The sequence below is a fragment of the Pogoniulus pusillus genome, chromosome 8 (genome assembly GCF_015220805.1).
Source record: "Pogoniulus pusillus isolate bPogPus1 chromosome 8, bPogPus1.pri, whole genome shotgun sequence".
Lineage (NCBI taxonomy): Eukaryota > Metazoa > Chordata > Aves > Piciformes > Lybiidae > Pogoniulus > Pogoniulus pusillus.
Window position 1 is genome coordinate 25,241,402 of NC_087271.1, and position 11,458 is coordinate 25,252,859.

The window sequence follows — 11,458 nt, forward strand, 5'->3', positions numbered from 1 at the left end:
CAGCCTTCCCTACACCACAGCCAGAGCTGCTGAGATCTTGAAGCCCTCCTTCCTGGCTTCTAGCTTCAATGTGTGGCAAGTGTGTGGTGTAGCTCTGGGGCTGGAGAAAAGGAGGGCAAGAGCTTCAGCACAGCTTGTCTCAATTACAGTGAGCAAACAACAAATCCCTCCTGGGAAAGCACTGCCTGGCCCCTGTGGACCTTGGGAGTTGCTTTGGGTGATAGATGAGCCACAGGAACAAGAACATGATCTCACAGAGCTGCTCTCTGCTTGCAAATGCATTGGAATGGGGGTGACAAGTGGTACTGGACATCTCTGTGGAGGATGGGAGCCTGCTCCCATCATCCCACTGTGCTTCCCCATCATGTGCGAGGACACAGCAGAGACAGCCACCGGAGGCCTTGTGAAGTGTGTCACACATCACATATCCAGGTGCCTCTGCTCAGATGCTTCTTAGCTGCTGCATCCTCTGCCACCAGCATCAGAAACTCCAGCCATGGCAGTCAAGGGTACCCCCACTTGCAGCATCCCTGGATGTACAACTTTCCCTCCCCTTACCCTGACTGCTTTGAAGACTTTGAGTTAGTGGTCTGCATGGAGAAGACAGGGGATGAGGAAGGTCAGGCCAGTGAGCACACCATGGCTGGCAGTCCCTTGGGGAGGACCTGGGTGCCAGAGTCTTCAAAACTCTGAGAATGGAGCTGCTGCTGATCCGGGTGAAGGCACCATCCATCAGCAGCACTGGGACTCACTGGAGGACTGGAAGCAGGACCCATTTTCTGGAGTCAGAATAGCTGCCCCCATCCCAAAGCACTGACACTGATAGCCACAAAGCTCTCTTTCCCTTAATACCTTCCTCACTCTGTCCAGAAGAACATTGCCAGGTCTTTTGTCCCATATCCCCAAGCCAAGCTGTATCCCTGGTTTCTTGGGAAAATCCTGGTGGGCTTGGGATTGGAGAGCCTTCAGCAGTAGCCCCAAAACTGGAGGATTCATCCAGTCAGTGTGATGATGCCACCAGCTTGCAGCTGACCAGCTACTCCCAGTAGCCCAGTTCAAGGCATAGCCCAGACCCCAAGTAAGGGAAGGGATGAGGGCTGTAGTCTTGCAGAAAATCAGCACTGTGATGGAGATATACACTCAATATTAATAAAGCTATCATTGGCTTCAGCTTCAAGGCTTTTGCTTGTGGGTGCAAATCATCCTCAGCAGTGAGACAGCAGGGACACCACATTTATCCAGAAAGGGGATAAATTTGGATCAAGGAGCACACACAAGGGAACAAAACGGCATGGCTGACACCAGTGAACAACTGTGGGGTATCAGGTCGATTCATACAGCCAGAAACAACAAAGACATGAAAATGCTTTCAGTCTGTCAGGAGGGCTCCCACACCTGGGAGAGTGCTTCTAACCTGAGAGTATTGGCAGAGCTGTTAAAAATCTCCCTCTCCTGCAAGCACTCCTTTTGCAAACTCTGTTTTCCTTGGAAGCTCTTCCTCTGCTACTTTCTGGGCCACTGCTGGACCTGTTAAAACATAACTACCCAGGTCTCGTTCTGTGCTGAACTATGTCCTGTGAAAATACCCTGAAGTTAATACACATGGAGCTGAGAGAGCCACCCAACAGCAAGGAACAGCACTCAGGACATCAAATGACCTAGCCTGCATTACACTGCTGGCTGCTCATTGTGTGAAAAGTAGCTAAAAAAAAGCCCCATCCCTCCCATCTACTTGCAGAAGTGATAAAGGCCCTTAACCAGTCTTTGGTACCTCACAAACCCAGCCAGACTAAAACCGTGCTTAACCCCAGCCCCTGGCCACCTCCTTCTGGCTCAGCACATGGCAGGCTTGCCTCCTCTCTGTGTATGTCTATGAAGCTATGCCAGGCCCAGACCAGAAACCATATATCCTATGGCCAAGCTGGATGAGGTTCCACAGCTTATGCCACCTTGAAAGCCAGCTGCCACCATCCTGTTCCCATGTCACACCTACAGCATGGCTCCTGTGGGCAGCAGGCAGAGTTTTCATTCTCGTGGCCCACTGCCCTTGAGAACATCTTTCAGAGGAGTTCACACTGCAACACTGCCCTTGAGGGGCTGAATTTACAGCTCCTGCTGACACTGAATAGGCACTTGCTTGACTTTCTCCATCTGTGCACAGTCTCCGAGAAACACCCTGAAAGCTGTTTGCGCTCTGTGGAGGGTAAGGGAAAAAAGCACTCAGAGGAAGCAGCCGTGACGTATGCCTCCCAAGAGCCCTTTATTGCCTTGGCCCCACCTCTCTGGAACACAGGCGTTGCTGGGGAGCAGGGCAAGTTTACCCGAGATCACCATGGAGAAGAAATGTGCTTGTGCAAACGTTCAGCCTAGCCCAGGTCACACTGCCAAAGACTCTAGGTGCACCCAGCTGGGCCAGGTCACACTGCCAAGGACTCTAGTTGCACCCAGCTGAGCATGGTTCCATTCAGTGCCCACAGACCCAAACTGTGAGGCAGTACCAATGCACCACAGAACACTCACAGTACGGTGGCCAGGAGGCAACTGGCACTGCTGCTTTCTGATGTGGCAGGTGCACATCCTCATCTGCAACACGGACCTGTCCTTGTCTGCCTGACAGCAAAGCAGGATGAATCCACACTGCCCAGGGCACACAAGCCAAGCACAGCTCCTGCAGCCAGGGTAAAGCATCACAGGAAAAACTTAAAAACAGCAAGCAAAAGCTGTACGTGGGGCAGGCAGACTGTTTTAACCTAGTAGACACAGCCTGCCCCACAGCTCAGCCTGGGGCAAGATGATCAGGCAATTTCTTTGATCATAGATAGAAATGGTGACACTGAAGCTGCAGGCAGGCTGACTTGCATCAGAATGCCCCTACAGATAAATGAGGCTTTTGGGAAAACACAGCAGCAGGGTGAAGTGTGCAACTTACCCACTTAGCACACAGATGTGTGAGCCTGGCCTGCCCTGTGACCAGCCATTTGGTGGGCTCCCAGCTTTAACATCTGTTCAAAATATATGGCTACTAGATGCTGAAACAGTGCCTTTTGCTTCAGGTACAGCAGCCCCAAGGAAAATCACAAGCCCCAAAACACAAACTTTTCCTTAGAACAGCTTTCCTATTCCACAGAGCAGCTGGGTAAAAAGCTAGTTTGTGCCCAGCTTTCGAAAGGGACAGACTATGAGAGCCTGCCTCTTCTGCTAGAAGGAATTTATCTTGCACTGGTATGAGACCAAGGAGGTCAGGGAAAGACCAGCTGGTCGCTGAAGAGTGCAGCCAAGTTGGGTTAAGATGCTGGACCCTGAAGGCAGTCATACAAGCAGGCAGGGGACACCAGGCCACGGCAAAAAGGGCTGCTGGCCCAAACCAGATGTATGAAATCTGGAAAGCAGAGACAGGAGGCACCAGCCACAAAGGCTATAAGCACGAGTTTTCAGCCAGGCTTAGCACAAATGCAGTCTAAGCAACACAGGGCTACAGCCACAGAACTGCTCCCTGGACAGGTCTCCTGGGGCAGCAGGCCCTCTATCCTCACTGGCCTCACTCCAAGACCCAAATGTGGCAGGTACTGACCCAGCACACCACAAGGGGACATGTGCTCAGCCAGACCTGGGCAGCTCCCAGAACTTCAGTAAGAATGGATATTGCTCCCACCCTTCTCTTGCAAGTAGGTTTCTAGTCACTATTTCTCCAGCCAAGCCCGACAACTCTTACACACCCACTTAATCCAGTAAGTCATTGTCCTAGAACTCATTAAGATGTTTTGAGGCCATGCAGGGCAACAATTTGCCTGTAGACAAAAGCACTCAGGGATTCCAGGAGAGATCCTTCTTCCTTCACGCTTTAGAGGTGCAAGGACCTTCACAAGCCTCTCCACCCTGCACACACAAATGAGCACACAACTCTTTTTACTGTAGGAGGCTTGGCTTTATTCGTTCTCTCAGAGTATTTTTTAATTCATTTGCCTTTTCTGGCCTTGATCTTCCTCAAGTAGAACTCCAATTCCTTGCCTTCCAAGACATAGCCATCAGCTCGGCCACACTGTCCAGGTCTGGAGGCAATGCAGGCTGGAAGGAGAAGCCATTCAGTTAAAGACATTTAGTAATTCAGTGCAGTAACCACTGCAGAAGCACTGACAAGCAAGTGACCAGTAACACGTAACACCCGTTTATGTCTTGGCTCCAGTAGCTGGCCCTAGGGCATATTGCTCTCTGCTGGACTGAGTACTTAGCTAATGAAGTCTTCTTCAGATCTCCAAACTGTCATCGTTCAAGTTCAGTAGCAGAACTGGACAAAGGTCTCATCACCAAAAGACTTCAGAACACTCAGCTCTTCTCCAGAACTTGAAACTGGTTGAATCTATTACGTTTGTAGAGGACTTCCCTAACACACAAGGCAGTCCATGGCTTTTTGACCATTTTCCAAGTCTTCAACCAAATTAGTTTTCTAAAAGGCTAACTAGGAATAACTGACTCCAGAGGCCTGGCTGGGAGATGTACCAGTTCATGCTCCAGAAAGAATTTCACCTTCCTGACAGAAGTGGGGTATCCTCAGAGAGGATAAAGAACAAGTTACATTTAACACCCAGAAAATGCTCCTACAGATATGGAGAACTCTCCACTGCTTTTACCCTGCGGCTGTTTTACTACAGAAAGCAGAACTTCACATGATCCCAAGACCAAGAACAAGATCTGCTCTGCCTGTTTGTGCCCTCACTCCTTTGCTCACACCCACGTTGATGCTGCCAGGGACTCACCAAGCAGCTTTCCTTGCTGGAACTGCTCCTCAAGAATACTTGCTATCTTGGCATTCTTCTTGCGCTCGTCGTATTTTTTCTGGATCTTCTTTGAACGCTTCTTGTTCAAGATTTCCTCTTCTTCAGGAGTCTAAAAAATAAAACAAAAAGGGAACACCAGGGTAAACAAGTGTCTGCCTTTGGGTAGCGCAGGTGGTGCCCATGACTGTGAAAGAGACCCTTGTACTTGCTGCACTGCCCTTGTTTCCCCAAGTTGTACCTGGCAGAGGTAGAAATAACCTTCACTTCACAGAATCAGACACTGCATTTTACTTTTGAGGCCGTGAAACACCATATTGGTAACAATGCTGACAACAAAGCATGGTGCTTGAGGGAAGGGTGCTCTTAGACAAACGAAACTGCACTCCTCCTCCAAAAAAAGGATGCTTCTTCCCCTCTCCAGACACAAAGAGAGTGCTCTATGAAGTGCAAGCACTGGCAGACAGGTTGTCTCTCCCTATGCTTCTGACCTGCATGGTGCTCAGTGCTTTGTTTTTGATGTAAAGGAAAAACCTTTTAACACCTTCCAACAGTCTGGAGCTTCCATCTTAAAAGACAATAGGTCTGGATCATTTACAGACACAAACACATGAAGTTCAGCTAGCAATCCACCAGCTTCTTGAAGCAATCATTTTCCAGCACAAGGACCTGACCTGCAAGTCTTCCTCAGCATCATAGCATGTCATCGCTCTCCCTTCAGTAGCAGAACTGGACAAGGGTATCATCATTAGAAGACCAAAGATATTGACAGGCAGGTTCTTGTGCACACAAGGGAGCTCCATGGTACTGAACATACCACTAACAGAGTCAGAGTTGTCCTAGGAGCTGACGGGCATGCAGTCAGATCATCAATGCTACCACTGATGAGTACCCAATACTACTGTGGCAGACACTGTCCACCCTTGATGCCTATCTAAGTGCCTCTAGCAGGGCAGACTCCACCCTGCCTGGAGTCAAAATGACAATGCCTGACGTACCAGCTTGGCGCCCTTCTTGCGTCCGAGGGGCAAGGCATAGTGGGACTCGTACCACTGCCGGTAGGGGGTGCTGTCAACGAGAACGATGCAGTTCTTCACCAGGGTCTTTGTCCGCACCAGCTCATTGTTGGAAGCATTGTAGACAACATCGATGATCCTGGTCTTTCGAGTGCAGCCTTTCAAAACAAGATTGTTAGTTCAAACCTACAGGGGTCAGACAACTGCAAATATGGTTCACAGCATCTCACTTAACATCTCACACCACCTCACTCATCAGACCATCAAATGGCTTCACCTTCCCTGGCACCGAGTTAAATTTAACTAAGAGATGCATCTACTTTTCATCAGCCCAACTTTTTGTTGCTAGGACAGAAGCTTATGCCTGGAAACTGATTCCACCACCACCCCACCCCCCCTGTAGAAAAAAACAGGATCTGTGGCCTTGCTGGAACTCTTCCCAATAGACAGGAGTAGGCAGTACTGAACATAAATTCCTAGATTGAAAGGCACTTCAGTAGATACCAACTAACTCTTCCTGTAGCTGCTGAATTAAGTTATGTTGAATAGGACAGCTCTGCCACACGTAATGAGAACTGTTCTGTAAGATCAGAGTTTGTGGGCAAATTAAGAGGGAAAGTTGGTGTTCTCATCCTTCAAGATCTAACTAAAGCAGTCGGTCTTAGCCACTAGATTTGACTGCTTAGCAGTCACCCATCCTACAGACATAGCCCTCTGTGCATCCAAATGCTAGGCACAAGATGTTTTTTCCCCCTCTGTGGTGATGTAGATCATCCTTGCTTTGCAAGTCATGTGCAGCCCCCTCACTTCTGTAATGCTGTCCTATGAACAATGGCACTTTTCACAGTATGGAAGCACTCTGTGAAGACACAGAAGCAAGGGTATCCACTTTTACCCTACACGTTAGCTACCTCACTATCTGCTGGACTCACTTTCACACTGAGCAACACCAACTATGCCCAGGCTCAAGTTATAGCCTGTAGTCTGTAATTCAAAGAAAACTCACCTTGCTTGGGAAAAAACACTGAGAGCTCCCCTCTTGCTACTGTGCATTCTGCTTCTGCTCAGCAAAGCAGAAACATGGTGTAAACTGCATCTGCTACTGTGATCTAGAGGCATATCTTCTCAGAAAAATCCTCTGCACCCTTCTTTGTTGCACCCAAATTCCAGGAAGCATTAATCAATAAAGAACCTGCACTCAGGAAGAACTACCCATTTGTAGGTTTTCCTGGTCCTCTGTACTTCCCCTCACCCCAGTAAAAAGGTAAAGTGAGCACCGTCACTCAGTGTAACTATGACACTCCAGTCACTGTGATCTTAGCAGACATGCCAAGTCTCCTAAAGCCACATTAAGGTCAAAGTTATCACTACTATGCATGCTGCTTCAGAACCAGTCCTGCAGACTCCACAATGCTCAAGCTACAAATTCACACTTGCATCGTCATTCCCTCCATTTTGCAGCAGTACCAGGAACCAGTACAGCTACAGAAGACTCTTCCTTCCCAACACATAAGGCTCATGACATACATACATTCAGATCCCCAGGAGAAGTTGCCAACATCCAACCGAAGTGCACGGTACTTCTTATTTCCACCACGAACCCTCACTGTATGAATTCGACGTGGGCCAATCTATGGCGAGAACCAAACACCATGTTGTTAGTGTTGCTGGAGCACTGCACAGGAGCCAGAAGTCCTAAGCTCAAAGGCAATGTGGTCAGTGTAACTATGACAGACCCCAGCATCGGCAGATGCTGTATGTGACCAAAACGGTCTGCTACATCTACCTAAGGAGAAAGTTTCATCATTCCAATTGCCTCTTATTGCCAAAACCCACTGCTATTTCCTGCAGGCACAAGGGAAGCACCACTTTTGAGAGAACCGGCGTTGGATACATAATCACTCAGGACCCAAAGCCTCTAACAGCTTATGGTCAGCAATCCCAGTTTAAAACTAGCACTACAGACCACCCCCCTTTAATCACTCACCTTAGTATTAGCAGGAGGCCGCCCCAACTCATACTTCCTCTTCTTGTGATAAGGCTTCCTCTTGCCCCCAGTCTTGCGACGTTTGTGCCAGTTGTCCCTGGAGATACCTGAATGGAAACCAACATGGTCAGAGAAGGACCAAGAGCGCACCTGACCATGGCAGACTATGGTTCTGAGTCCTCAGCTCTCCAAGGTTGGTATCCGCACAGTGCACTCAGCCTTATGCAGCAGTTAGAGAAGCTTCATCATTGAAACTCAGATCCGCCTTGACCTCCTTCTTTCCGGCACAGCTATACAAAGCAGACTGACTCCCTCCACCGCATCTGACCAGTGTCCCTCTGGGAAGCAGTCTCCCAAGCTACCTCACGTGCTGGGCACGCTATCGCAAGTACCTCATCCCAAGATAGGGAATATCCTAAATTATCCTCTAGGTCTGACATAACATGGACAAGAACTTCCATCCCACCCATCTGCTGGGCCTCAATGACACACCCCAGCAGCGTGATGGATACTCCTTAGGAATTACCTTCCCATCACTGTCTATCTCCTCTTTCCTCTACGAACCTCTGCCAACCAGCTAGGTACAGTGCCGGCGGCCACCCCACTCCTCCTAATGCGTCGCCTCTGAAAGCCGTCCCACCTCATCCGCAGAGTCCCTGCGGGAAGTGCTCCTTCCAGAACACCGACGACTACGGCCCCGGCGGCGCCGAAAGCCAGGCCAGAGATCGAAACCTACGGCAACGCAAGGCGAAGCCGTCCGCTCCCCCCCCCCCCCCAATCCCATCGCCATGTTGGGCCTGGTCACCGTCCTCCCACCAGAAGCTCGGCGCCGTGGCAGTCGTCCCCAGGGGCGGGCAGTGCGGGCTGGCAGCAGTCCCCACCATCACCCGGTAAAGGATGGGGCGGTCAGCGGCGGCGCAGCGAGCGGATGGCGGCGGATAGCGACCAGGCCGTTCGGCGTCCCCACTCACCCATGGTACGGCACTGCGCAAAGAGGCGGAGCTACCCATCACGGGGCGGTATGGCGGGGCGAGCTCTCGCGAGGCCGTGACGTAACCGCGCCGTGAGGGGGGAGGGGCGCCGTTGCCTGGCGACGCGGGGCGGCGGGCAGAGCGACCGGCAATGGCGGGCGGCTTGTGTCAGTTACGTCAATGTGTGAGCGCTGCGGCTGCGCTGTCGGCGAACTGCGGCCCCCGCCTCCAGCCTATGGGCCCAGCAGGGAGAGCAGCAGTGCTGGGGTTTCGCTTGTCGCATGTTTGGTCTTCTTGCCCCAAGGGTCACCTCACCAAAGCCAAGGGGCAGGGCCCAGGCGCGGCGAGGCCGGCCGGGTGAGGCAGCTCCCGCGCCCTGCGGGCTGTGGCTGTGCATGGCTCTGGAGATCGTGGGCTCCTTGTTACAATACCTTCCTCATTGGAATACGCTCCTCAACAGAATACTGCTATCGAGGGAACCTGAACTCTCCAACCAAAGATGTGTGAGTGCTTAGGCTTAAAGTATTCCTCTAAACCAGGGGTCCTCAAACTACCGCCCGCGGGCCGGATGCGGCCCCCCAGGGTCCTCAATCCGGCCCATCGGTATTTACAGAACACCCGCGCCCCTCCCCAGCCGGGGACTGGGGGGGAAACCAAGCAGCCACTTCCTGCCACTTAATCCGCTCGCCGGCCTCCCAAACACCCGCCGAGACTGGGTTGGAACCAAGTTATAGTCTGGCCCCCGACAAACTATAGTCCCATCCCCGACAGTGTCTGAGGGACAGTGAACCGGCCCCCTGTTCAAAGAGCTTGAGGACCCCTCCTCTAAACCATGTACTGGCATGCTGAGTGCTGTCTAACATCTTTGTCAGTGATATGGACAGAGGAATCGAGTGCACCCTCAGCAAGTTTGCAGATGACACCAAGCTGTGTGGCACAGTCAACTTGCCAGAGAGAAGGGGTCCATCCATAGGGACCTGGACAGGCTGGAGAGGTGGGCCCAGGCCCACCTCAAGAAATTCAACAAGGCTGAGCGTATAGTCCTGCACCTGAGTCGGTGCAATCCCAAGCACAAATCCAGGCTGGGTGGAGAATGGCTGGAGAGCTGCCCTGAGGAAAAGGACCTGTGGGTTGATGAAAAGCTCAACGTGAGTTGGAAGCATGCACGTGCAACCCAGACAGCAACTGTGTGCTGGGCTGCAGCAAGAGAAGTGTGGCCAACAGGGCACGGGAGGTGATTCTCTCCCTTTGCTCTCCTGAGACCCCATCTGGAGTACTGTGTGCAGTTCTGGACCCCCCAACACAAGAAGGACATCAAACTGTTGGAGTGAATCCAGAGGAGGCCACGAAGATGCTCAGAGGGCTGGAGCAGCTCTGCTATGAGGACAGGCTATGAAAGTTGTGGATCTTCAGCCTGGAGGAGAGAAGGCTTCAAGGGGACCTTATAGTGGCCTTCCAGCCTACAAGAGGGCTGTGGAGGGACTATTTACAAGGTCTTGTAATAACAGGATGAGGAGTAATGGGTTTAAACTGGCAGAGGGGAGATTTAAACTGGATGTTAGGAAGAAGATCTTTGCACTGAAGGTGGTGAAAACACTGTCACAGGTTGCTTAGGGAGGTTGTGGCTGTTCCCTCCCTGGAGGTGTTAAAGGCCAGGTTGGATGAGGCCTTGAGCGACCTGTTCTAGTGGGAGGTGTCCCTGCCTATGGTGAGGCATTGGAACTAGATGATCTTTGAGGTCCCTTCCAACCTAAACCATTCTATGATTCTGTAATTCTATGATTCTATGATCAAGTAAAATATTTTTAATTCGGATGGCCTCAATTGTCAGCTTTTTGGCTCAAAAATAGCATCCTAAACTAAACTAGTCCCATTATAATGTTAAACGTTAATAGTGTTAAACCAAATAATGTTAACCCCCTCACCTTCTGGCTAGAAGACCCCTTCCCGAAATATAAACCACTCACCCTTTGAACATGCACCGTGAATTTGAGAGATGCCAATCCTTTAAAGAGGACGAGAGCCTAAACCAAAAGGATAGTTCGTAAGCTTTAACTTCAGGCATAGCCAACACGTCTTTCTGTACAGTCACCTCCCGCGGCTCTGAACGAGTGTGGTTGATTTGCGGTAACCACCGCACACCCATCTTTGCGCAGCCCTGCGCTAAACGCGTTTTTCTAATAGACCGGCACTGTGGCTAATTTGCATACCCACAGTGCAGCGCGGCACAGCAGCGCGGTACCCCGGGCATATTCCACACTCCCGGGACCACTGGGTCCTGGTTCGGGCTGAGCTGTGTACCTCCGCAGAGAGGAGCTGTGACAGGGCAAAGAAAGGTCAAAAAGGAAAGGAGGCTACGAATCGCTATATCCTCTGTAGCGACAGCTGGCGATGTGTACTTGTGCGAGGGGGGATGAGGTATACTCTGGTTTCTCTTCAGATCGTATAAATCTTTCGCCTTTTACTAAAGATTTCCGTGGAGAGGAACAAGTACGAGTGTCGATAAATTTTTTGAGGCTTCACTTCGGTGAAGCTATCCCATGAGTTGTTGAACAGTAGATGAGTTTTTGTGGGTTAGCGACATCATATTACGATGTTTCAGTGTAGGATCTTGTGGTGGTGCAAAAAGCCCTGCTGCAGGGAGTGCGGGGTGCTCTAGTGAGCTTCGCTCGGCTGGGGGTTAGATCTGTGGCCCGCTGGTGCTCCCGGAGT

At 50.9% G+C, this 11,458-nt stretch overlaps 1 protein-coding gene and 6 non-coding genes across 8 annotated transcripts in view; 1 reads left to right on the forward strand and 6 right to left on the reverse strand.

The window, feature by feature from the left end:
• Positions 1-3,147: 3,147 nt before the first annotated feature.
• Positions 3,148-3,274, reverse strand: LOC135177946 (small nucleolar RNA SNORA35). Its single transcript, XR_010303267.1, has one exon. It is a non-coding gene; the product is annotated as a small nucleolar RNA SNORA35 (small nucleolar RNA).
• A 629-nt stretch (positions 3,275-3,903) lies between these two features.
• The window catches only part of RPS8 (ribosomal protein S8), a 157,865-nt gene continuing 150,310 nt past the window's right edge, over positions 3,904-11,458 (reverse strand). The window contains exons 1-6 of one of the 2 annotated variants that reach the window (XM_064147715.1): positions 8,747-8,837; positions 7,776-7,882; positions 7,320-7,419; positions 5,771-5,946; positions 4,755-4,884; positions 3,904-4,065 (exon numbers count right to left, since the gene is read on the reverse strand). In XM_064147715.1, coding sequence (XP_064003785.1) covers positions 3,956-4,065; positions 4,755-4,884; positions 5,771-5,946; positions 7,320-7,419; positions 7,776-7,882; positions 8,747-8,750 — 627 coding nt within the window. In that variant the 5' untranslated portion in view covers positions 8,751-8,837 and the 3' untranslated portion in view covers positions 3,904-3,955. Of the gene's footprint in view, positions 4,066-4,754; positions 4,885-5,770; positions 5,947-7,319; positions 7,420-7,775; positions 7,883-8,746; positions 8,838-11,458 lie in introns of those variants that run through there. The other variant, XM_064147716.1, reaches the window with a different exon arrangement.
• LOC135177938 (small nucleolar RNA SNORD38) lies at positions 4,240-4,310 on the reverse strand. Its single transcript, XR_010303259.1, has one exon. It is a non-coding gene; the product is annotated as a small nucleolar RNA SNORD38 (small nucleolar RNA).
• On the reverse strand, positions 5,455-5,527 carry LOC135177937 (small nucleolar RNA SNORD38). The gene has a single exon (XR_010303258.1). It is a non-coding gene; the product is annotated as a small nucleolar RNA SNORD38 (small nucleolar RNA).
• Positions 7,499-7,602, reverse strand: LOC135177939 (small nucleolar RNA SNORD46). Its single transcript, XR_010303260.1, has one exon. It is a non-coding gene; the product is annotated as a small nucleolar RNA SNORD46 (small nucleolar RNA).
• LOC135177936 (small nucleolar RNA SNORD55/SNORD39) lies at positions 7,949-8,033 on the reverse strand. The gene has a single exon (XR_010303257.1). It is a non-coding gene; the product is annotated as a small nucleolar RNA SNORD55/SNORD39 (small nucleolar RNA).
• Positions 11,167-11,281, forward strand: LOC135177948 (U5 spliceosomal RNA). The gene has a single exon (XR_010303269.1). It is a non-coding gene; the product is annotated as a U5 spliceosomal RNA (small nuclear RNA).